The following is a 25358-nucleotide window of genomic DNA, read 5'->3' as shown; positions in this document are numbered from 1 at the left end:
TGAGTTAATTAGTGAAGAGGCGATCGGGTAACTGAGCTCAGATTGTGACAATACAGAGTACATAGAGTGGGTGGGTGGGTGAGTGAGTGAGTAAAAGTGAGTGAGTGAGTGAGTGAGTGAGTGAGTGAGTGAGTGAGTGAGCCACTTGTATTCCAGTTATATCATGGCATGTCAGCTTAAGGCAGGAGGAAATCCTGAATTGATGCAGGTCAGGTATAATCAGGGCAAACCGTGATTTGAACCCACAAATGTATGTTTCTGGCATGCCCAAGGAATGCAGATCTGCACAGCGAATTGCAGCACCTTAGACAGCAAGGTCACCCATGTCCCCAGCAAGCGCTTGACCTAAACTCAGGGTCCTCCAGAATCTTGACCCATCAAGTAAACTGGAACACTGAAGCATCCAACCAGGGCTCATACTCTTCTATAACACACATAGCAACCATGGTCTAATTGGCAATCAGTACTCTAAATCAGTTCCTTACCTAATTACCATGACAACTGCCCCTACCACTTGGACAAGCATGACAATGGCAGGAAGTACTTTACACCCCCAGAGGAAAGGTCTCAGGGGGGATTTAGTTCAATCCAATATATCTTTCCCCTATGACTTGAGAGAGTGCATAGATTTTCAGGATTTGGGAGGTAGTTTTGTATGATGGAGTTGGCTTTATAGTATTAGAGAATAAAACATTAACTTGAATCTATCCAAATATTTTGTCTAACAGCAATCTCCATCTTAATGCTATTTGTATCGTTGTAACTCCTGTATGGTTTCGTCCTTGGATTAAGCATACATCTGTGTCTGAAAGGTTACACCAGCCTACTGGCACTGGTGTGCTGCTGATGACAGCTGTAGCAGGTGCCCCGGCCACACATTGCACAATTAATAGATGGGGGTGGGCGCTACAGTGCCCATATCAACACAAGGCCATTGTCTTCTGGAAAAAACTGTCACACTTTTTATTTCTTGATGTTTGATGTGTCCCTGAGTGCTAGAGGCCATAGGACTTTCTGCCATAATGAGGACGTCATATCTGGAAGGCAACGAGCCTGGAGGTGAAGGGACATCAACTCTAAGGTCCTCCCACTCAGCATTACTCGAGGGACCCGGGTAAAGACTGATGGATTCTCAATGCTCACAGAATCAGATCTTGTGTATTTTGAAAGAGTGAGTCTCATGCCACTAACATTGTTAGTTTAATTTTGTAGGAGAGCCAAAAGAGATTTCATGCTGATTTCAGCACTAATCCAGCACTATCATGGTGAAGACACCATAAACAGGTTGCACACATTGTACTCATGGAGAACTAAACCTAGGCCTTCAGAATGCAGAAGGATGCTTTAACCACTAGGCTACCCCATTGCCCAGAAAGTCATGAGTGATAACGCTTCTGAGACACTCCAGAGAGCAAAACTGGGATTTGAACACATGACCAGTGGACCCTGGAACAGTTTTGACAAACAAAACCCTGAACAGCACATGCATCAACCTACACCGCTGGGCCAAAAGGGGTGTAAAGTGGGATCTCAAATTCCTGACTTCATTACTACAAGGACAAGTAGAAGCATCACTGACTCATGTGGACAAAATTATACACATTTAGGCAGAGGGACTATTTATTTTACTTAGTTTACAAAAATTGTACAATAAATAAAACAAAACAATTTGTGTCATTACGAAACAGGAAAAGCCGTATGGGATGCCCCAGGTAATGGAAGTGTGGAGTCGACCTACAAAAAGGCCCCTCGTGATCATTACAGCCCCTACTTCCTGCTGATGGCTAGTGTCAGTACAGCACTGGGAATAATAACAAATCCCAAAGAAACCATTATTTTAAAAGGACAAAGTTGCCCAGTGGCTTGTGTTTTCCATGTTCTGTAATTTGACCGCCATTGTTCATTCTTCCTCCCACTTAGATACAAATGCTGTGATGACAAGATGTCTCCAAGCCGACTCAGCTACTCATTATGATAATATTATTGACACTGTTATAAAAGCTTGACAAATATGTCAGTGCAAGTTCATGAAGAGCTGAATTGGAAGCAACATAATTACATGATTACTTGTAATATGTATGCATTGTTCCATAGGCAACAACATTTTTTATATCAAGTTTCACACAAATTAAATTGTGAAACATACACATCTGTCCCTGATGTCAATACCACAAGGAGACAGAACAAATCAGGCACATTTTAGAATATTTATAAATGCAACTCCTGAAATGTGCATTATCATTTTAAATGAAACCCTGGAACCTATACAAACTACATCTCATGGGAATACGCTTTTCTTTATTTCTTTTGAGTTGTGGCTTGCTGTCAATGTCGGAAGATCAATCTCCCTTAACCCAAGAGATTCCCAGACACGCTGTACAATCCAACTGAATTAAATATTGAACACTGAATATAACATGACCAGTGGTAAGAATTCTTGGAGTCTTTTGAGGGATGTACAATTTTGAACAATTCTTGCTCTAACGTTGAGAAGAAGAAAAACTATATTATACAGTCAATATTATTGTCAATGACTTATCCAGCAGTATGAGTTTGTGAAGGATCATCTAAAACAATACTCATCATAAAGTCCTTGCCAGTCATGAACTTGTAAAAACCTACACAAGTCACAACCTACACATCATTATGTCAATGTTTTATGCATTGTAATTCGTCATCATGTCACGACCCTCTTTGCACTTTGAGAGTAAATTAGTAATCTGAGATTCTGTGGTTGACCACAAGAGGAATCTATTTGTCAAAAAAAGCCATTTCACCCAAAAAGGTCTTTGTTAGCTTAGGAACGTGTCATGATAAACTTGTTCATGTAACGTGTCAACAGATGTACATTTGTAAGTATCTAGTGAGTGTACACGCGGCACCCCTCCTCCGGCCTCTTCAGCTCATGCATTCCTGCACACCCACTACACCACGTCCAATCCCTGGCTGCCATGACATAACACAAAACACGCTTGGAGAAGGTATTATTGTTAAGCCTTCAAGCAGTAATACTCGACCACATCAAAATTGTTTTAAAAATATTACCAGCTTTCATCTGATATTACTTTTTACAATCAATTATTGAAAATATTTTTACTGAAATGAACTCATTGGTTTCGAAAGGACTCTGATTGCTTCTTTGAACGCATGTTTCCGCAACAGATGATGAAGTGGGGTGATTCGATCATTACGGCACATCAGCTTCCTCGTACATCGTCCTCTTTCTCATGGACGGAAATAATGGCTGGGCCTATGACTTGAAACATATTTGCATTGTCTGAATTACGTCTCAAACGCAGATCATTCACAGATCCATGACAGACACTTCAAAGTCTTCCTCACAAACTTTACACACAGAGATGCTATCTGTCTCAAAACAAATTAAAGCTAAATACAGGGACTATTTCTGTCAAAGAACTGAGAGGCCAAGCCAATCACAGGGATATGCAGGAGGGCAAAAACATCATAACCCACTGTATTGATGTACTTGTTGACTCAAGAAAAACTAACCTGCTTTAGAAATTCATAGTTTTATCGATTAGTATTGCCTGGTCTCAGCATATGTTGAAATACAGTACTTGCTGGAATATAACCATTCACTGTTCTAATAAAATTATAGCTAACCAAATGCACGGCCTCGGTGATGCCTTTTCAAGGCAATCATCACACAACACATTGAGGCTTCTTACAACGGAAGTGTTCTTTGAAATTAGGACATTCTTACTTTGTTTCATTGTCCGAATGGCTTCATTTGTACATCCAAATACACTATGAAAGTCATCAACTTAAAGCAATGCTATTTTCAAGGAGGTTTCAAGGAATATTATCAAATGGTAATGGTTTTCCAAGCTTTCAAGGCCTTTTCAAGCACAAAATTCTGAATTCAAGGCCTTGTTATAGTCCTGTGTGAACCAAACCTCAATGCCACATAAATTCCTGAATCATAATTCAGAAACAGAGAAGTGATGCCTTCACAAAATTCTAATGTCTTAATATGCTTTAATACCCTTACCAACTAGTTTTCAATTTGGTTTAATGATGTTTTACAGCGAGCACAGATCCTGAAAGAGACCAGCCGAGCACAAACAACACATCCTCATTTACAGCTAAAAATTCCATTATCAGCTGAAAGATTGATTTCTGTTCCAGAATGGGAATTAATAAATCCTGTTCATTAAGGAAGAGGAGATTTCAGGGTCATCCAAGTTTACAATTCAATCAACCACACTGTAAAAAATCTTAAAACTTCATGAGCGAGAAGACCTCAAATCCACACATACACGCCACCGTGAAATATTGATGCGTGTATATGAACGTGGCCTGAAGTGAAATGGAATGGTGCATAGGAAAGCAAGGGAATTAATGTCATGGGCAATCAGGGCATGGAATAAGTGAGGAACAGGAAATTGATACGTAAGCAGCACTCTCCGCAAAATGGAATGAAGAACTTAATTAGGAGCCAGCAAAAAATGCTTGCATAAGCACTTGCCATGTTTTCTCTGACATTCACACTACTGATGTTCAATAATGCCATGAAAAGTAAAGAACATTTCTGAAATAGATTGATGATGATGATGATGATGAAGATGATGGGGATGATGATGATGATGATGATGGTGATGGTGATGATGGTGGTGCGGGTGGTGGTGGTGGTCAGAGTAGTAGTAGTAGTAGTAGTAGTAGTAGTAGTAGTAGTAGTAGTACCATCCTATTTGATAGTAATTCATAAACATTTGCTCATGACATAGCTGGAATCAAACAGTCGACTGTTTTTGACTGAGATTTATAATGAATATGGAAAGAGTTATGTCCCTTTTAGTTTTGAATGTGTCCAGTGTATAAGTACCTTTAACAGTACCTTACTTCCATCACGTCATGTCAGCTTCATGGGGGAGGAAAGCCTGAAGTGAGGCAGGTCTTAGACGTTTACCACTAAGCTGAAACCCACGAGCATGGGCATGGCGCAGACAAACCAAGGAACATGGCATATAAAGGGTTTCAAATTCACTACCATTGGTCTTAGATGTTTACCACTAAGCTGAAACGCACAAGCACAGGCATGGTGCAGACAAACCAAGGAACATGCTACACATGGGTTTCAAATTCACTACCATTGGTGTCTGGTATGCCAAAAGGATGCAACTTTGCACAGTGAATTGCAGTGCCTTAAATGACTGGGACATCCTTAACTACTTTGCCTTGAATCTACGACTGACATGAGTTTATGAAAAATTTGACAAACTTGGTCAGGTACATGAAACTGCACAGCAAGATGTGGTGACGTTAAATGCCTGACACTATGTTTCGTATCCATATGATATGAATGTAGAAACATCAAGCATCATGTCATCTGATAAAGAAACACTTCCAAGCCTGGTTACATCAATAGGCCCATGAAAGGAAATAATTACAGTGTGTAACATTACTGCATGTGCCAAGTCATGAAAAAAACAGTTTATACTGATGGAAGTAACTGTTTTAATGCTTTTGACATTTATTTAGGATTTTTTGTAATTGTACTCGTTCATGATGACCCTTATACTTGTTTAGTCATTTATGCAGCACTGCTATCATAAAGTGTGAACTGTCTTTCAGACTCACTCACTCACTCACTCGATACAAAAGCAGGTTAAGGTCTTAACCAATTCCCTCGTTACTACATGTAGACATGAAGATTTGAATGTTCTTACTTTGGGACCGGCACTGTGACCGGCACTGGGACCGGCATTGTGAATCCTCCAGTAATCTGATTAGAACAATACCATGAAGAAATCAATACTTTCCTGGCAATCCTGATTAAATCTACACCTCCAGCAGTTGCCATTGCCTTCAGCAACTTGAGAGAATCACCTAAATAACACAATTTCTTCCTGTTAGGTAATCGGACATTTCTGGTTTTCCAAAACATGGGGGTTTAATTTTTGTGGACAGAAAGTCAGACGAAATGTCAACATGGACTAACAAAATTAACTGACAGCAACATTTACACTTACACTTTTATATCATCCAGAATTTTAGTCTCATATTTCAAACATTTTCACAAGCATAGAATATTGTATTCTAGACATTTCTCTAAAAAAATATAAGGTTATATTAAAAAGGATTCACAGATCCATTACAAAGTAAACATGACACATGGATAACCACTTCGTTATTTCACTGTCATGGCAACATTTCGGTATAGATCCTTAAACCATTGTTACTTCAACGACTCAAAACCAGCTGGGTTTTCTCAGAATTTTAACATATGAACTTTTACCATACATTTACAGTTCTATTCTTGTATTGTATCGGAGAAATACATGGTGATATTCTAAAGCTCTAGCAACAACTACAAGGGAATATTCTAAAGCTCTTACGGAAAGATACAAGCGTATATTCTATAGCTCTTCCCAACAAATACAAGGTCATATTCCGTAGCTTTATGCTGCTTTGTAGTGGCACTTGGTCCTGTGCACAGAGTACAGGTCACAAATCAGGTGAAGTTGAGCATCATGGGTGTCTGAGAGTAGTTGGATGGGTGATCGTGTGCAGCAGAGTGACTCCTGAGAGTTTCTAGGGCCTCGGTCTTGCCCCACACTGAAGCACATGTACCATAGGTGGTGTCTCCTTTGGCAAGTGACTTTGTTTGAAATATGCCTTTGTTCTCCCAGCAGTGAATGGGTACCTGGTAGAATGGGATGGTAATGTCGCTGTTAGCCTTCTAGTGCCTTAAGGGTTGTATACTCCCCAGGGAGTTGAGAATGAAAATCGAGTGCACACTGATCCATTGACCGGGGAAAAATAGTGTCAGTGTTGGTGATAATGATGGCGATGGTGATGGCACTGAGCCTAGCAGGTGTTCAATCTCCACAACTTAACATACATGTCAATATATACATAAGAATACGAAACACGTAAATGTCACCACAAGAAAAGTGTAACTTCATCTACAGATCCCCTGAAGCAAATTAAGATATAGAGATCTGATCATATACCGCAGAGATCAAAGCAAGAGAAGTAGATAGCTAAAATATGATCCTTGTCTATGCTTGTATTGATCGCCGTCATCTATCACATGACGTTCTGGTGTCTTTGAGGCAGCAGTTTCAACAGCCAAAAGATCCTGATCTGCTTTAAAGGGCCAATGTCAGAAGTGTATTGCAGTTAACCCCATAAAGCCTACTCAAGCATAAGACCTTCTTTCAATGTGGATCGATGACTGGAACGAAGGCTGCCAATGTATACTCCACACAGCCCAGGAGTAATGGCAGAATTACTCATCTAATTTTCATGATACAATATTCCAGCTAGTCTGTTCAAATCCAGTTACTTAAGTATAAAATGTCAAACGCCACTAATCAGATTCCATTGGGAGCAAAAGGTAAAAAAGGGGTGAAAATCATATTAAATGAACACTGACAACACCAGGTGTTCACAAAAGGGTACACATGTCCTGCCCTATGGTAACACCTGCAACTCACATGATTTGCAGATCATTTGGGGGCCATTTCTAACCAGGACTCTCCACAGGAGTGATAACAACAGACATCTGCTCCAAATAACATTAACTAGACCTATATCTATTATAGGACAAACCCACCAATGAAGATCCCGGGTAGAAAAGGTCTTCAGCAACCCATGCTTGCCATAAAAGGCGACTACGCTTCTTGTAAGAGGCGACTAACGGGATTGGGGGTCAGGCTTGCTGACTTGGTTGATGCATGTCATTGTATCCCAATTGCGTGGATCGATGCTCATGATGTCAATCACTGGATTGTCTGGTTCAGACTTGATTATTTACAGACCACCGTCATATAGCTGAAATATTGCTGAGTGCAGCGTTAAACAACAAACAAACAAACCAACCACTTTCATAATAAAATATGATAAATGCTTTCAAAATCATAAACCATAACTATGTCATTTTAACCTTTAATTTACAAAATTAAATCAACATTGTTATAATCCACTTCTAGGTCTTCAAACAATTAACCTTTACTCACTGAATACTATGTTAACTTTCCAAATGAGTTAAGTATGGGGTAAATTACTTCACATTGTTTTCATTCAAGGCCACCCTAGCTGGTGTGTACTCTCTCTCTCTCTCTCTCTCTCTCTCTCTCTCTCTCTCTCTCTCTCTCTCTCTCTCTCTCTCTCCGAGAAAAAATATGCCAAATGAGCTGGTGGGGAGTGGAGTGTTTGTGATGGAGGAGTTGCAGGCGGGATGGAGCAGCCGTTGTCCCTGCTCGGTGTGCCCATGGGAACGCAGCCACAACAGCCATCAATTAACCTATCACGTTATTCTGCAGTCCACTTGTAGTTGCATGTCTGACAACACACACCTATACACGACATGTTTTTATGCTCAGGTCTTGCACTACATACTACATTTAAATGCCCACTAAATGTTCAAAAATAACTGTTATTCCTACAGATTCAAACCTAAAGAGGTAAAACTGCCAATTACCGTATATGTCCGCAGATAAACCAAATTTTGAGGACCAGAAAAAAGATTCTGAAGAAAGGGGTCGGCCTATCCGCGGGATACACTTTCAGGATTGTATTTTTCAAATCATGATCTGTCAGAAACATTGCCTGAATGATGGTCCGATAGGTTACAACTGTTATGCATGTTACTACTTCCGATAATAAGTTTTCAATTGAATGTTCAAAGTTATCGTTCTTCATAAACTCCACAATTTTTAATGTAACAATATATGTAATCCACAGCTATAATATATAATCCACAGAAATCGCCAATAGCTATTATGTACGTTTTGCAAAGTTCATAAATTGATAGTGAACAAATATCTACCTTTATTGAAAGAGGCAAATAAACAACTGTAACGGCGAGTTTTTCCGTTCGCCATTTGCAAAAACGTGATCAGCTGTTTCCTGTGACATCACAAACGGTGACCACTGTGATTGCTTCCTGTTGTTTAAAAAGCAACACGGTACACAAGGAAATGAGCACTGATAATAACAGGTGCTTAGCGATCGTGTTGGGAGTAGGGGCTTAATTCCTTTGTTTTCGAGAGATTAGTTTAATAAACTGGAGAAGCCTGTGAGTAAGTGATGGTCATTCAATGTGTTCATAGTTTATTAATTCAATTAGATTAACATACAATAGTGGTATAAAAGTTGGTATATTTTTACTGACTGACATATCTCATGAATGAGATACGAAAACGCCATGCTTACGATGCTGCATTCAAACTGCGAGTCTTCGCTCTAGCTGATATATTTCTCACGGGTTCATAATTCTATATACACCGATTCACAAAATGGCGCTTCGTTGTTGATGGCAACATATAACGATCATTATGAGATTAAAAAAAGACAAGAGAAACAGCTTCCCACATTATGAAAGTGGATGACTGGTTTGTTAAATCTTTATTAGAAATAATAATGACTTTTTTCAATATAATTACAACGTTTTTCATCTTATATTATTGAATATCTGCGAGTACCGGCACATGTCTTGCAGTCCGACTTCGCCGTGTTTTTTGCCTTTCACTTCCTGGTTCGGCTTATCTGCGGGTCATATCATTTTCTTTCGTATTTCAATGGTCAAGTTAATACCTCGGCTTATCTACGGCGTCGGCTTATCTGCGGTCATATACGGTAAGAAAAAAAACCAAGGATTAAGGCATAACTTTTTTTAAATGCTTTGTATGCTCTGTCATGACCGGCATGACAAATGTGAAGAAACTGTGAATCTCAGATAAAATAATCCAAGGTTCAACCAGCCTTCTCCATCTGTGAAACACGTTCCAAAAACCTGTTGCTTGAATAATGCAGGCCCCTTAGCTACAGACAGTTAACCAGAGAAAAGCATGGGCCCAGAGGAAAGTGATGAAAACCTCAGTTACAAATGACATCCTTCAAAGGAATTCAATATGAGAAAATGAGAAAACTTAATGATCAATAAAAAATGATTAAGTCTTAAAGGGTTCATCTGTACAGCTTTTCACAGTTTTCAATGTTGCAACTTTCAACAACAAAATCAATTACCTTATTTTATTCAATAAGCTTCCTGTTGCTACAGTAAGTTACAAATCAAAGAGGACACTTGGAAACCAACAAGGGCAAGAGTTCACTTCAGTACCATGTTTTGTGGTGTTCAAATGGAAAACTCGGGTGAGCTGCAGGATGCATATAGCGTCATTTATAGTCTTTCACAGACAAAAAACAATTACATAACTTAATGGGTTAGTAAAGTGAGTGGGTGGTGGGAATATATCATGAGCACAAAAGAATAGATATTGAACTGAGTGAGTGAGTGGGCGAGTGAGTGAGTGAGTGAGTAGATCGGTGGGTTTGAGTGAGTGAGTGAGTAGTTGGGTGGGTTTGAGTGAGTGAGTGAGTAGTTGGGTGGGTTTGAGTGAGAGTGAGTGAGTGAGTGAGTGAGTGAGTGAGTGAGTAGTTGGGTGGGTTTGAGTGAGTGAGTGAGTAGTTGGGTGGGTTTGAGTGAGTGAGTGAGTGAGTGAGTAGTTGGGCGAGTTTGAGTGAGTGAGTGAGTGAGTGAGTGAGTGAGTGAGTGAGTGAGAGTGAATGAGTGAGAGAGTGGGCGAGTGGTTGGGTTGGTTGGAGTGAGTGAGTGAGTGAGTGAGTGGGTGGGTGGGTGAGTGGTTGGGCAGGTTTGAGTGAGAGTGAGTGAGTGAATCAGTGGGCGAGTGGTTGGATGGGTGGTTGGGCAGGTTTGAGTGAGTGAGTGAGTGAGTGAGTGAGTGAGTGAGTGAGTGAGTGAGTGAGTGAGTGAGTGAGTGAGTGAATGAGATACAATATCACCAGGATACCAATCATTGAGTGGGGAATCAGCTCTGAAAGTTGGGCATGATGTTTCTTACTCCTAGGTTAACCCTACAACCCTACATCCCCACACACAGGTTCACCAATACTTAAAGGTTCACAACACTATCCTACACTATACACAGCTTGTTTATTAATATCATACAGACTTCAAGTATTTACAATATCACTTAATATCCTCAGAAACAAATCCATGACAAACTATGGTTTGAAATACAAACAATACTTCCATCTATATGTACTGCATGCATGATGTGATTATTTCACTGCTGAACTTTCACTTCAATGACTCACAAAGTGAGTTTCATTCAGAGGCAACAGATTTATGATCTGACAGCTGTTGTTCAAATATCAATACAAATAAAGCCAGCTTATTAACCACTGAAGACTTCATTCACCCTTGCAGTGCTGTGGCCAAAGCCAGCTTATTAACCACTGAAGACCTCATTCACCCTTGCAGCGCTGTGGCCAAAGCCAGCTTATTAACCACTGAAGACCTCCTTCACCCTTGCAGTGCTGTGGCCAAAGCCAGCTTATTAACCACTGAAGACTTCATTCACCCTTGCAGTGCTGTGGCCAAAGCCAACTTATTAACAACTGAAGACTTCATTCACCCTTGCAGTGCTCTGGCCAAATCCAACTCTGCCGTTATACCTTACCTCTTGTAGAAAAATAGTAGATCAGACCTTAAGAACATAGCTACAGGTCAACACAGACTTCCCACTTATTCCCACGAGGAAAAGCTAAAGCAAAGCTCCTCAGGTTAATAATTTAGTTTTCAGGTGGTAGTTATGTGTTTACGTTTGTTTGTTGTTTTACGTGGCACTCAGCAATTTTCCAGTTATATAATGTCAGTCTGTAAATGAACAGTTTTGGACCAGACATTATGAGCATCAATCTACACAATTGGTGACATGCATCAGCCAAGTCAGCGAGCCTGACCACCTGATCCCGTTAGTCGCCTCTTACGTCAAGCAACGTCGCCTTTTACGGCAAGAATGGGTTGCTCAAGACCTATTCTAACCCTGGTCAGACAGCTCCATGAAACAGCTAAGGAAAGCTCTACCAAAAATGAACGGACTATATAAACTTGTGGGAAAGGTGTTTCAGCAATAATAAAGCGTTGTTCCTGCTTTTAGCAACATTTTAGCAGGACAACACTTCAAGGTTCCTTCAGCCCTGACCTGCTTATGATTGTTTGTTGGTATAATGCCGCACTCAGCAACTTTCCAGCTATATGACAGCGGTCTGTAAATAATCGAGTCTGGACCAGACAATCCAGTGATTGACATCATGAGCATTGATACACACAATTGGAATACGATGACATGCATCAACCAAGTCAGCAAACCTGACCACTCAATTCCATTAGTTGCCTCTTACAACAAGCATAGTCACCTTTTACGGCAAGCATGGGTTGCTGAAGACCTACTCTACCACGGATCTTCACAAGTCACTTATGATTGAGTGAGTGATCACCTGCTGCTTCAACTCCACACTGTTCATCCCATAGGGATGCTGGGAATCTCCAATTAACCAGTGAGGAAAATGGGGATCAGGTGATAATAATGAATGAATACTATTAAAATAAAAACCAACAAGTATTATGAGGTGATTTCCAAACTGAAATGCAAAGGTTAACCCAAAAATTGACACATGCATAAATAAATTGTGAAATCAGTACATGACCACATAAAAGCCATGAAGATTCAAACACACAGGTTGACAATCAAAAAGGCAATACAGTGGGACAAATAAGAGCTGGCAGCACTAAGTAAAAGAAGTAGCAGGCCCTAGACTTGTGTACATGCACTCATGATTGTCCAGAGTTTTGTCACTGTCAAAATGTCTTCAAACTGTCCTGTTGTGCTTCATGAATATGGTTGGTTGGTTGGTTGGTTTGTTGTTTAACGCCGCACTCAGCAATATTCCAGCTATATGACGGCGGTCTGTAAATAATCGAGTCTTGACCAGACAATCCAGTGATCAATATCATGAGCATCGATCCACGCAATTGGGATTGATGACATGCATCAACCAAATCAGCGAGCCTGACCACCCGATCCCATTAATCGCCTTTACGGCAAGCATGGGTTGCTGAAGACATATTCTACCCCGGAATCTTCACGGGTCTCATGAATATGGAATAGTGTTAGAAGCTCGCAAGAATCCCATCCGCATTTGGCAAGTAGTGAGACAAGTCAGGATGCAAAAGGCCTCAAATCACCCCTGTGTTTCTCTTATATCGATACAGCCAGCTTTCTAGAAAAGGTCTCATCCCAAAAATTCTCGAATGATCAAACTTTCCATGTTTGTTTACAAGAACCTGGGGAAGTTAGTTCCAATCAAACTTCCAGTAAACTCGGGCAAGTCCAGCACCAAACGTTTTACTAGAGTTTGATTCATTTCCTACCACTAACAACTAACATAAATAAATCTACAATCTCTTCTGACAGATGACACAAGAAAAATGTTGTGACCTTGATGTTTGTGTCATCATAACTGTTCGGATATGTCCTTTTCATCATGTTCATGCTTAGCATGAACCATGTCAAACACCTGTGCAGGGTTTTACCTTGACTCACAGTGGGGGTCCAGGGGATCCCATTATTTAACATTAAGAGTCCTTGCAGGCAATATGAGGGTCCAGTATCGTTTTGATAATTACCTTTGAGCCTGGAATGAATCAATGGTTATGTGGACAGTGGTCATGTTGATGGATGACATGACAGACACTACCTGCACTTGATGCACAGTTGGTACAATGAATATCATTCTGCGACCCTCGGGACCTTCTGCATCCAATCTCAAAATCTGTGCGTACTGGACGCACATTTGTCCCATTTAACCCTGCCTGTGTCACAGACAGACTTAAAAGCTTTTGTTTTATTACCCTCTGAAACCTCACTTGAATCACTGACTCACCAATTCACCGACTCCTATCCCCACAACAACATCCACTACTCACCTTCCTACTTCTATACATCGTGACCTAACCTCAGTTCATTGTGACCTGGAAGGAAGAACTACATGCACCCTGGGTGTCCCCAGTCCAGTCTGGTAGGACAGTCCTGAACAGCCAGACAACCTGGATAGGACTGGCAACTGTGAGGTATCAGAATGACCCACCGTATTGACCAAGACCTTTACCATAGCCACTCCAAATGTCCTAACATTCTTGAAAAGGAAAGAAAGAACACAATACCTCAGCCTGAATGCAATTGAATTAAGGTAATGAAAACTCACCATTAATTATTCAAAATGTGCCAATTCAACCTCGGTTCTCATAATGACGAACGGATCTGATGCAGGTGCCTATTTTTCAGAGCAGGTGAATGGGAATCGGAACCGATTGCACCATTTGCACAGGGTTGGTTTATAATACTTGTATAGATTGGGCTCAGTGTTGATTATTGCTGTATGGATTGGACTGAAATGCAGAAACTTCTCGTTGGAAATAGAGCCATGAGACAAGTGACAGAAGCGATAAATCAATTAGCTATAATGGGGGAATCCATTAGGTAAATAGTGTAATGTCAGTGATGGAAGTTCACTGGGAGTATTCTACAATGATGGCGCAACATGAATGAAGAGTATGACGCAAAAGGCTAATGATGTGTCTGGCCATATCTTGCTCTGTTAACTGGAAACAACATTAAATTGCTCTTTTATTGGAACTCTTTACACAAAGCTCATCAACATACTGGCTGAATATTACTGATAGTTCCAAGCACAAAATGGCAAGCCCTGAAGCATGATAAACTTATTGGACCTCACTGAAACTACTTGTACCGCCTCAGCATTCATCAGTCGATATCTGTTTATGGGAGTGAGTGATGTTTACCATGTGTGACACAAAACTCAGAACTTTGGTGTGACAAGCAAACACTTGGCCACCCTAATTCCCCTGATTCAACCCTATATGGACTTCACCCAGGTGGTGATTCAACCCTATATGGACTTCACCCATGTGGTGATTTCTACCCTATGGACTTCACCCATGTGGTTATTCCACCCTATGGACTTCACCCATGTGGTTATTCCACCCTATGGACTTCACCCATGAGGTTATTCCACCCTATGGACTTCACCTATGTGGTTATTCCACCCTATGGACTTCACCTATGTGGTTATTCCACCCTATGGACTTCACCCATGAGGTTATTCCACCCTATGGACTTCACCCATGTGGTTATTCCACCCTATGGACTTCACCCATGAGGTTATTCCACCCTATGGACTTCACCTATGTGGTTATTCCACCCTATGGACTTCACCTATGTGGTTATTCCACCCTATGGACTTCACCCATGAGGTTATTCCACCCTATGGACTTCACCTATGTGGTTATTCAAATCTATGGACTTCACCAATGTGGTTATTTAAATCTATGGACTTCACCCATGTGGTTATTCCACCCTATGGATTTCACCCAGGTGGTGATTCAAATCTATGGACTTCACACATGTGGTTATTTAAATCTATGGACTTCACCCATGTGGTTATTCCACCCTATGGACTTCACCTATGTGGTTATTCCACCCTATGGACTTCACCCAGGTGGTGATTGAACCCATATGGACTTTACCCAGGTGGTGATTCAACCCTATGGACTTCACACTAGTGATGATTCGAACCCTTTGGACTTCACACATTGTACCCAGATGGTGATTTGAAGCAAGGTCTTCTGCGTTGTAAGCCAACACTTCCTGTACTAAGCTACCCTCAGGCCCCTAGTCCCCTGAGAACCAGCTACAGCCGTTCAATTCCAGGATAACATTTGACATTCATTGGGTACTGTTGAGTGTTTCAGAGTTTAATCAGATCGATGATATAAAGATTATCCATAAAACTTGTAACAATTTTTCCCTGGGTTTCCAGGGACAATCAGTACAAGATGCAAACAAGAAAGTCGTCTTCGGTTCATTCCGCGCAGCATGCAATCCATAAATTGATAAACATTTGCTGATGTCAAACTTTGTTTCCATAACTTTGTAGCTTAATGACTGCAACATCCGTCCAAAGGAAAAATCTATACCACTAAAAAAAAGTTTTCTTTCAAATTATGATAGCTAATCTGTCATGCCTTGTATGACTATAGTTATGCAACAGAATTGAATGGTCTTTAACTTTACTGAGTATATATGCAATGTCCTTCAGTGAGGGGATTTTTTACCAAGCTCTAGAGGTAGTTTAATATAATGACAAACTTCAAGAATGTCAAATGCTTAACAAAATCATTGGGTTTGCTTTGACTGCTTTTTTAAAATAAAATCACTGTTGTTCAGATGAAGATCCCAGTCTTAGGTATCATGCCAATCTAATAACATAGAATCTTTGGTCAACATGTAAGGTTTGTTATTGATCTTCACATGACATGCATGGATATCTTCAGGGCCCAACTGTTAACTCCCTTAAGCAATATGGATGTTCCAGTTTTTCTCAAATAGTATCTGATATATATCTTGTTGACGTACCAACACAATCAATCTCAAGAGAGATTTGGGCTGGTTGTCCATATCACACAAACAACCAAGGTACACAAACCATTGTTCATAGCTATGATATTGATGATTTCTCGTTTTATATACTAACCAAAAGAGTGAGTGAGTATGGTTTAACGCCGCTTTTAGCAATATTCTTGCAATATCATAGGAGAAAGAGAGAGAGAGTGAGAGAGAGACACCAGAATTGGGCTTCACACATTATACCCATGTGGGGTATTAGACGAACCCAGGTCATCGGCGTAACAAGTGAATACTTTGACCATGAAAATTAACTGAAGCCATCTGAGAAAATCGGGTGTTCTTCAATTTCTTGGAGCAGTATTTTCTTCCTATTTTTCCATTAGAAGGGTACAAGTGTTTATCAAAGATGATTGTACATGAACCTAGATACACCACAAATCAATGCAGGGATGACTGTTGCCATCAGTTTTAAGCTATTGCCCCAAAGCAGCAAAGATTGAAAGGTCTGAGAAACTTTCCGATATCCTTGGAAAATTGCTTTATTCATAAGACGCAGGACCTGTACCACATCGCCTCTCTAAATCTGAGGGAAATTGCTCTTTCTGATTTATTAAGGAATATATGGTTAAAAAGACGGCATATCAGGAAAACCAGACACCGCCTGATCCTCACCAGGCAACCATCCTGAAGTGTCGGTGAAGAGCACAATAAATGTGGCATGCACAAACCAAGCATCTACACACATTGATCGGGGAATCGGACTCGGGGAGCGCTACCTATGCAGCATGATTCCTCTCAGGGAGGACTCAGTCCCCATTGATCTGCAGGTACTTGATTCTAACAAGATTTATTTTGGGTGGTTCTAGCAGGCTGATGCAGCTGAATCATGTTCCAGTCCTGATTTGCATATAGTCACTGAAACAACACCAAGACCTCGCAACCTTTATTAGGGAACAAATTGTGTTTCTGGATATGTGAACCTTTTGGTTACAACCATCAGGAACAGTAGAAGTTTCTATGAGTGAGGGAATGTTGTATTGCCGCAGTCAGCAACATTGAAGCCATTACATGGCAGTCTGTAAATCATCAGGTCACCAGACCTCCAATATTTTCTCCTGTTTTATCAACGACGTCAATGACAGCATGGTCATTCACAGCCATTTTGTAGTCATGGACATAAGGAAGATAACATGAGAGAAATCACTTCTGCATTGCCGCTGTTTAGTCAATCAATTCTGAAGGGAAATATCATTTGTGAATGCATTTCTGTGTAGGTTTTGAGGTAAAACAATACAAATAATAACCAACTGGTTATAATTTTCTTAACCAAATACACTGGCACAGTAAAAATACTGCAATATGTATCGTTTGAAAAGCGTTTTATGGTATTCCGGTCACAGGAGACAATACCGTGACTGATGCATCAGGGGATGATGATTTTTTAGTTCTGGATACAAGTTGCCCACGAGGTAATAAATATCAATTCATAACTAAATTGGTTGTTTTAATAACTGTAACACCACATACTAACTAGAAGTGAAAATGTAAATATGTTCATCCTTTGCACCATACTTGACAGTGTTGACTATAAATTGTCAGTGTGCCAGGTATTTGGCAGTCTGGTCCACCATGCAGTCCTGGTTGTTGCAGTGCAATAACATTAACATAAACTACTGTCAGGGTAGGACACATAGACAGGTCACACACACTTGGAACCAAATCATCGTCTTCATCCAGTCTTGCAACTACCACAAGGTGCTGGGGCCACAAAACCCCATCAGGTAGTCCTCCACCATGAATGTGGAATTTATATTTTTGGGGTATTTTTGTTGTTGCTATAAGCCTAGGCAAGTCTAGATCAAACTAACCAAGTCTAGTTTGCTTGATACATATGAAATCCGCAGAAGAGGAAAGATTCATTCGAAAAAATATTTTTATTATTTTAAAGACATGTTTTCATTGGCTAAGTGTTAGTCTACCCATGAGGCAGTCTTGCATGTTATCAGATTGAGCTGTCTAGATGCAACCATAAGCTGTATTAGTTATTCTACTTGTCCTACGGCTGTCCGGCTGTCACATCTGGAACCAGTTAGTAAATCCATGGGCTAATACATGTGAAGACACGCCCTGACAGTGATAGATATGATTAAATGTACCATCTTGTGTGAAGGACTTGTGTCACAGTGTATCAGGTTCCTCACCTTCAACAGCCATGGCATGTGTTACATTTGATTGAAACAAGGACCAAGTCTTGTATCTTTACATTCAAATTATTGATGTTAACCGAGAAAACCAACCTGACCTGTCATGCTATTCAACTGTAGAATTATCACTAATAACGGGACAAACGAGTGGTCAGCTACTCAGGTTCAAAATGTGTTGCCTTGATGAAGACTGCTGTCACTAACCACTGCTGTCACTGACCACTGCTGTCACTAACCACTGCTGTCACTAACCACTGCTGTCACTGACCACTGCTGTCACTGACCCTGACCACTGTCACTGGCCACTGCTGTCACTAACCACTGCTGTCACTAACCACTGCTGTTACTGACCACTGCTGTTACTGACCACTGCTGTCACTGACCACTGCTGTCACTGACACTGACCACTGCTGTCACTGACCACTGCTGTCACTAACCACTGCTGTCACTGACCACTGCTGTCACTGACACTGACCACTGCTGTCACTGACCACTGCTGTCACTGACCACTGCTGTCACTAACCACTGCTGTCACTAACCACTGCTGTCACTGACACTGACCACTGTCACTGGCCACTGACCACTGCTGTCACTAATTACTGCTGTCACTGACACTGACCACTGTCACTGGCCACTGCTGTCACTAACCACTGCTGTCACTAACCACTGCTGTCACTGACACTGACCACTGTCACTGGCACTGGCCACTGCTGTCACTGACCACTGCTGTCACTAACCACTGCTGTCACTAACCACTGTTGTCACTGACCACTGCTGTCACTAACCGCTGCTGTCACTAACCACTGCTGTCACTGACCACTGCTGTCACTGACCCTGACCACTGTCACTGGCACTGGCCACTGCTGTCACTAACCACTGCTGTCACTGACCACTGCTGTCACTGACCACTGCTGTCACTGACCACTGCTGTCACTGACACTGACCACTGCTGTCACTGACCACTGCTGTCACTGACCACTGCTGTGACTGACACTGACCACTGCTGTCACTAACCACTGCTGTCACTGACCACTGCTGTCACTGACCACTGCTATCACTAATCACTGCTATCACTAATCACTGCAAGTGTGGATCAGTCGTGGGAAACGAAACATTGAAGAAATCCCGAAATCATCGCACGTACTGAGGACAAGAACTGCAACAGTTTTCAATATGGCCAATTTCCTGACATGGCATGTTGACCTTACCACTGAGCTTGAGGAATAAAAGCAGTCAAAGCTTGTGAACGAATAATTGATGGTAAGTTCTGATGTGCGCTTGCATACTAAATTAAATTTCAAGCATATTGTGTTTCATACGTGAAGACCTCCAGACAGAAGGCCTGACAAATCCATAATGCAGAGATATACTTTCAGCAGCAGATTCTCAAAGCTACAGTTAACCACAAGCAATTGACTGTCTCACAGCAAGATTTATGTCTGTCATTAAAGAGGAAATAGCATCCACCTAAGGGGGATAAGTGCTGAAGGCGTGAAATATGGCGCAGCGCTGCACATTGGAGTGACATGCAGTGAGGAGGAGAGTGCAGTCATTGTTTCTAACAACCAGGTGTTACAACCTGCTACCTACTGCGCCGCCAGAACCAGCTTCATGTTCGGGAGATGTGTTACGTTGCAGGAAGGGGCCAGATAAAACACTACACAGCGGAAGCAAAACAGGAACAAGCAGAAACATGTGTTCAAAAGATTTGGGGACCAGAATATACAGAATCTGTTTAAATAGGATCTATTATTATTGTTCACATGTTTAAAGAAGGTTTAACGGAAGATTTATGTAACATATCTGAACCTGTTTTTGCACACTTCAAACTTGAAAGTAGTTAAAAAATACTGGCTTATATTACAGCCGATGAAGTGAATGAGCAGTGATTTTACCCCCATCTTAAGCAATACTGCAAGAACATAAAGTGAGGCACTTTAAGGCTAGAGTGAGTGAGTGAGTGAGTGAGTGAGTGAGTGAGTGAGTGAGTGAGTGAGTGAGTGAGTGAGTGAGTGAGTTTGAGATGGGTTTTAAGCATGTCAGCTAAATGTGGCTTAAAGCCCAAACTGATGCAGGTCATGGATGTTTACCATTCTGTGAAATTGACAAGCTGACGAATCAGTATGAATCTGCAACTCGAAAACACAGAGGATCCTGACACACCAAAGGGATGCAACTTTCTGCCTTGGAAATTTCAGCCCCATGACAACTGACCAACACTACCCAGGAATAACTGGAGTGCACACAAAAGTCACCATCGAGCTCTACGTTTAGCAGATAAGTACCGTAAATCCTTGAATAGAGACGCCTGCCTTAAATACACTTTGGGTCAGACAGACTTGCAAAGTGAATAAATGTCTGCCTTAAATAAAACTTGAGACAAGCAAATGGATTGTGAAACATCTTTAGGCATTCAATAAAGGGATACTGAAATGAAAGCTGTCATACAAAATGCAAGCAAATGCAATTACACATCCCATTTTTATGGAAATTAAAAGTGTTTACTGAAATATAAAAAAAAGAAATGCCTGTCTTAAAAAGATGCCGAGTGTAAGACACAGGGTGTCTATTCAAGGATTTATTGTTCTTCCCTCAGCCTCCATAGCCTTGTCCTTTCCTAACCAGAGTGAGTGAGTGAGTGAGTGAGTGAGTGAGTGAGTGAGTGAGTGAGTGAGTGAGAGAGTGAGTGAGAGAGTGAGCGAGCATGATCGATCCATCAGCCACTACAATTCGTAAAACAAAACATACACAATGTAAACTGTTCCATACAAAATGTGAAGCCCATTTCTGGTGTCCCCGTCGAGATATTGCTGGAATATTGCTAAAAGCTGCATAAAACTAAACTGACTCACTCACTCCATACAAAACATTGCCAATTATACAGCCTCTTCGTGTGTTCCCTTCTCTAACATCCATTCCAAAAATAAGGCAAACCAACATTTATCTACGAAGACCTTAACCTGTTTCTCAATTTATGGATGTTATAAAAAGAGTATCACGGCAACCATCTGCTGAATGGGCAGAGACTTGTCAAAAGGGATGCTCCTTGTAGTTGACTTTCTATCATCTGAGCAGCAGGACCATTCAGAGGCACAATGTTCACTGATCCAATTAGCGATCTGACAAGTATATTCATAACATGTCAATCTTCCTGATATTTCTAAAGAGAGATGTGTGTATCTTATCATTAACTCACATAGCACAGCATGAACCTAATATTTGATAAAGAGCAGCCTTCGGTTTCAGAAGCCGAATGGTAAAGCCCACTGAATATTGAATCATGGTTTGATGTAAAAACCTCAAAGTGCGGATGAGATTCCCAGTGAACAGTTCGCCCCAAAGAACTTACGATATGCTCCCACAGGATTGAAATTTGGTCACAGTTATGAATCATTTCTCCAGCTGAGAAAATAGGTCATCTATTTAATAAATTGGTACAAGAAAATCAATGAGTGAGAGAGTATGATTTTAAGCCGCTTTTTGCAATATCATGTCGGGAATCGAACCTGTCTCTTCGGCGTGACGAGCGAACGCTTTAACCACTAGGCTACCCGACTGCCCCAGAAATTCAATGAAATGTCACAAACGTAATGTCAGAAATGCTAGAAAAGTGCTTTCTGGCTTCATTTAATAAATACGAATCATAGGGCTATGAACATAGCAATGTGTCAAAACAAGGCAAATCTACCAAATTTGGTAAAAAGGTACATTTACAGGTAAAATGATGATAAACTTACAAAATATTCATATACTGTCATGCCTGTATGAAATGGCTGTATTTTCTTGAGATATGCGTTGACAGTATGATAGCAAGTAAGATGCGTACTACCCAATATTTGCTTGGAAAAGTGATGGAATAGTTAAAAGCTATAGAATGGGATGAGTACTGGAAGCTTGTTTTTTTTAATCAAAATGTATTTGTTGTTGTACAGATGATTTCTTTAGCCAGCACCTGACTCAGCTGATGATGTATCTGAATCTGTACTATCATGCAAAAGTATGTTAACTGGGGCAATAAGGCTGACATCTATGCCATCACGGTGACGATGCTGACGTTCTACTTCCAGAACATGATCTTCAGCCTTTTAACACCATACCTCTGGCGTGATTCTAGCAAAGGCTGTGTTGATCAACCCTTTGACATGTGGGAGTTGGAATGTTTTGTTGTTTTACCAGAAACCCTTTACAGTCAGCCCAGATAAGCTCCACAGGGTTGAGCTCGCAATGTCTGACTGGCGTACATACGGCAACGTGACCGTGTTGTGCCGCCAGGACATCTGTCTTGTACTTGACTGGTTTCTTATTCAGGCCTATTTTCTCCACGAGATGAACTTTCGTTTCAGATGGCCTGAAGTCGACATTGCAAGATGTCAGATATTCCTGCCTTCAGACTACTCGTGGTTGGTGTGACAGTATCTGGGTCCCGGGCGATAGGATAACTGAGTTATCCATGACAATGACACTGGGGTTGTTTAGACTGGGCAGTAGCTGATGTTCCACTCGGCCTATGGACACACCATTATTTCTTTATGATAATCACCAGTTTTCTTTTTCGCCTCAAAAACTAGCTCACATCCATCAAGAAGCCTCAGATGACCAGTTGGGGCAGGCAAAACAATGACTCCTTCACCTGATGGTTGCTTGGGTGATTTCGTCCATCTGACGGTAGCCACGTGTGGTCCTCTTCACCCAGGTTTCATCCAGGTAAATAATCTGGAAGCCCTGACTGTGATTGTCATGAATGGTGCTGAGATAATGTGACCTCATGGACAGGATGGAATATTTTTCCCTGAAAACTGCTTGGTCTTCTTCATGTGCAGTGTATCGAAATCACATTTCATGGAGAACAATAATTAATGTGGTCCAGGAAACATTAAATGTGTCTTTACTTTCTTCCTGAATTTTACTACAAGTCAGGGGTACTCCTGCTCATATAGCTTGTACACTGTACGCCTAATCACCCTGTAGCAAAGCTGTCTAATACCATTTAAGGTCCTGCAGCATGGGAGCATGGGAGCAGTGTTGACAAAACAAATGCAGCAGCATTTTGTTATTTTCGAAAATGCACATCAAGAGTTTTCTCCAGTTGACTTGGGTTTTTTTTTTTTCCGGATTAGATGTTTTATGAAGACTTTATTATTATAACGGAGTTGCATGTACACATTTCTATAGTCCATTTCAGACTTCCTCAGTGAATCAGTGACTTGCTGTTTTTGTTCGAATGTTTCTCCTGTAAACTTGTCGATAGGAGTCTCCTTGTGGCTGACATATGTCAAACCACAGGTTGGTAGAGTGGTAGTTACTTGCCATTTTATGTGCAACAGTCAGTGAAACATTCTTGTTTTAACGGGCAAAAACGATTTTTCTAGCATTTCCGACAGTATTTCATTACAGTAAATGCAATAGGAGTTTGTTCTTCTTACTATGCAAGGGTTTTTATGCCACGAGACCTGCTTCCTGTTTCCCACTAAGTAAGACCATCTGTTGAAGCAATCACAGTTCCTTCATGAATCTGCCACCAGGCAATCAAACCAGGGCAAATCCACCAAGCAAGCTGGGATATTAATACACATATTTAGGAGGTCACATCAGATACTTTATTGCCAGAGCCTCCCATATGAAGACCTCAGACTTTGAAGTGGTCCCCTGGGAATGAAGGCTATCAACAGCAGCAGCAGCAGCCGGTCAGTCAGACCAAGCACTGCAGAGCCTAGCCTTGAACCTCTCCATCACTCACTCAGCCACCTGACCACTGATCATAAGGTTCATGCACACTCTTGTCCCCACTATGATAAGATAATGTTCCAAGGGCCTTGCTCAAAAGGCGATCATAGCGCAACGACAGTCACAAGCCTATGTTAAAGTAAGGGAGTTACGATAACTTAGTGGCACGATAGCTTTGCGAACAGAGCCCTGGTACAAGTGAATGAATGAGTGAGTTGAGTTTAAAGCCGCTTTGAACAGTATACCAGTTATATTACATATTATTATATTACGTGTCAGCTTGCAGCATCAGGTTAATTGAGTATTGTTTTCATGATGCAAGAATAATATAGGTAGAGACTTAGATCTATAACAGACCGTCTATTCTGTGTCATTTTTCCCATCCATGGTACATCTTAAGAGACTTAATGAATAATAATAAACTTAAATCTTGTTTAATAGAAACTAACAACTGCAAATAATACTACCATACAAATGTGGGAGGAAAGCCCAAAATGATGCAGGTCACAGACGTTTGAAACACACAAGCATGGGTATGGTGCTGACGAACCTAGAAACATAATTGGAGCAAACTGGGATTCGAACCCACGATCTTAGGTTCCTGGTCTGCCCAAGGGATGCAACTCTGCTCAGCGAACACAGCACCTTAGACAGTAAGGCAAGCCTTGCAACAAGACCAGGTACAAACAGTAAAGACAATATTAACAACAGCATGTACAGTGCTATGAAGGAAATGTTGACCATCCAATCTACAGCACTGACAATTAATAATAGCCAGCTACAAGACTCAACTCCTTTTTTGACCCAGGTCTCCTGCTTCCCTTGTGACCCTCCAGTTCCCAGTGTTGACGGATGATTAGACTTGCACAAGTCTCTAAGCCAATAATTATTAGTTAAAATCATCATTTCTACATAATGCAAATAATAGGAACAAGTTGTCCCTATACGAGACTGGAGTCCTAAAGACATATCTAGACTTGCCTATTAGGAGGATAGAATTACTACACTTCCATGGACTTTTCTTTCAGTACAGCCTTGAAGCAAGGCTACCTGATGATGTGAACTTGTTCTACTGCTGCCACCTGCCACTGATCCCACACTGGCTAGACGCAGACCTTTCAATGAATACTAACAGGCACGTTTCCTGAATGAAGCCAACTTTATTGGT

General features: G+C 41.0%; 1 protein-coding gene across 4 annotated transcripts in view; it reads right to left on the bottom strand.

Moving 5' to 3' along the window:
• Positions 1 to 25358, bottom strand: part of LOC124151047 (cAMP-dependent protein kinase regulatory subunit) — a 191260-nt gene that overhangs the window by 68424 nt on the left and 97478 nt on the right. The window contains exon 1 of one of the 4 annotated variants that reach the window (XM_046523339.2): positions 13763 to 13838. The exons of the other annotated variants lie outside the window; for them this stretch is intronic. Coding sequence (XP_046379295.1) covers positions 13763 to 13780 — 18 coding nt within the window. The 5' untranslated portion in view covers positions 13781 to 13838. Of the gene's footprint in view, positions 1 to 13762; positions 13839 to 25358 lie in introns of those variants that run through there. 4 annotated transcript variants of the gene reach the window in all.

The sequence above is a fragment of the Haliotis rufescens genome, unplaced genomic scaffold (genome assembly GCF_023055435.1).
Source record: "Haliotis rufescens isolate VD_foot unplaced genomic scaffold, xgHalRufe1.0.p SCAF_20, whole genome shotgun sequence".
Taxonomy (NCBI): Eukaryota; Metazoa; Mollusca; class Gastropoda; order Lepetellida; family Haliotidae; genus Haliotis; species Haliotis rufescens.
Note: the sequence above shows the minus strand (reverse complement) of the source record. Positions and strands in the feature narration are given on the sequence as shown.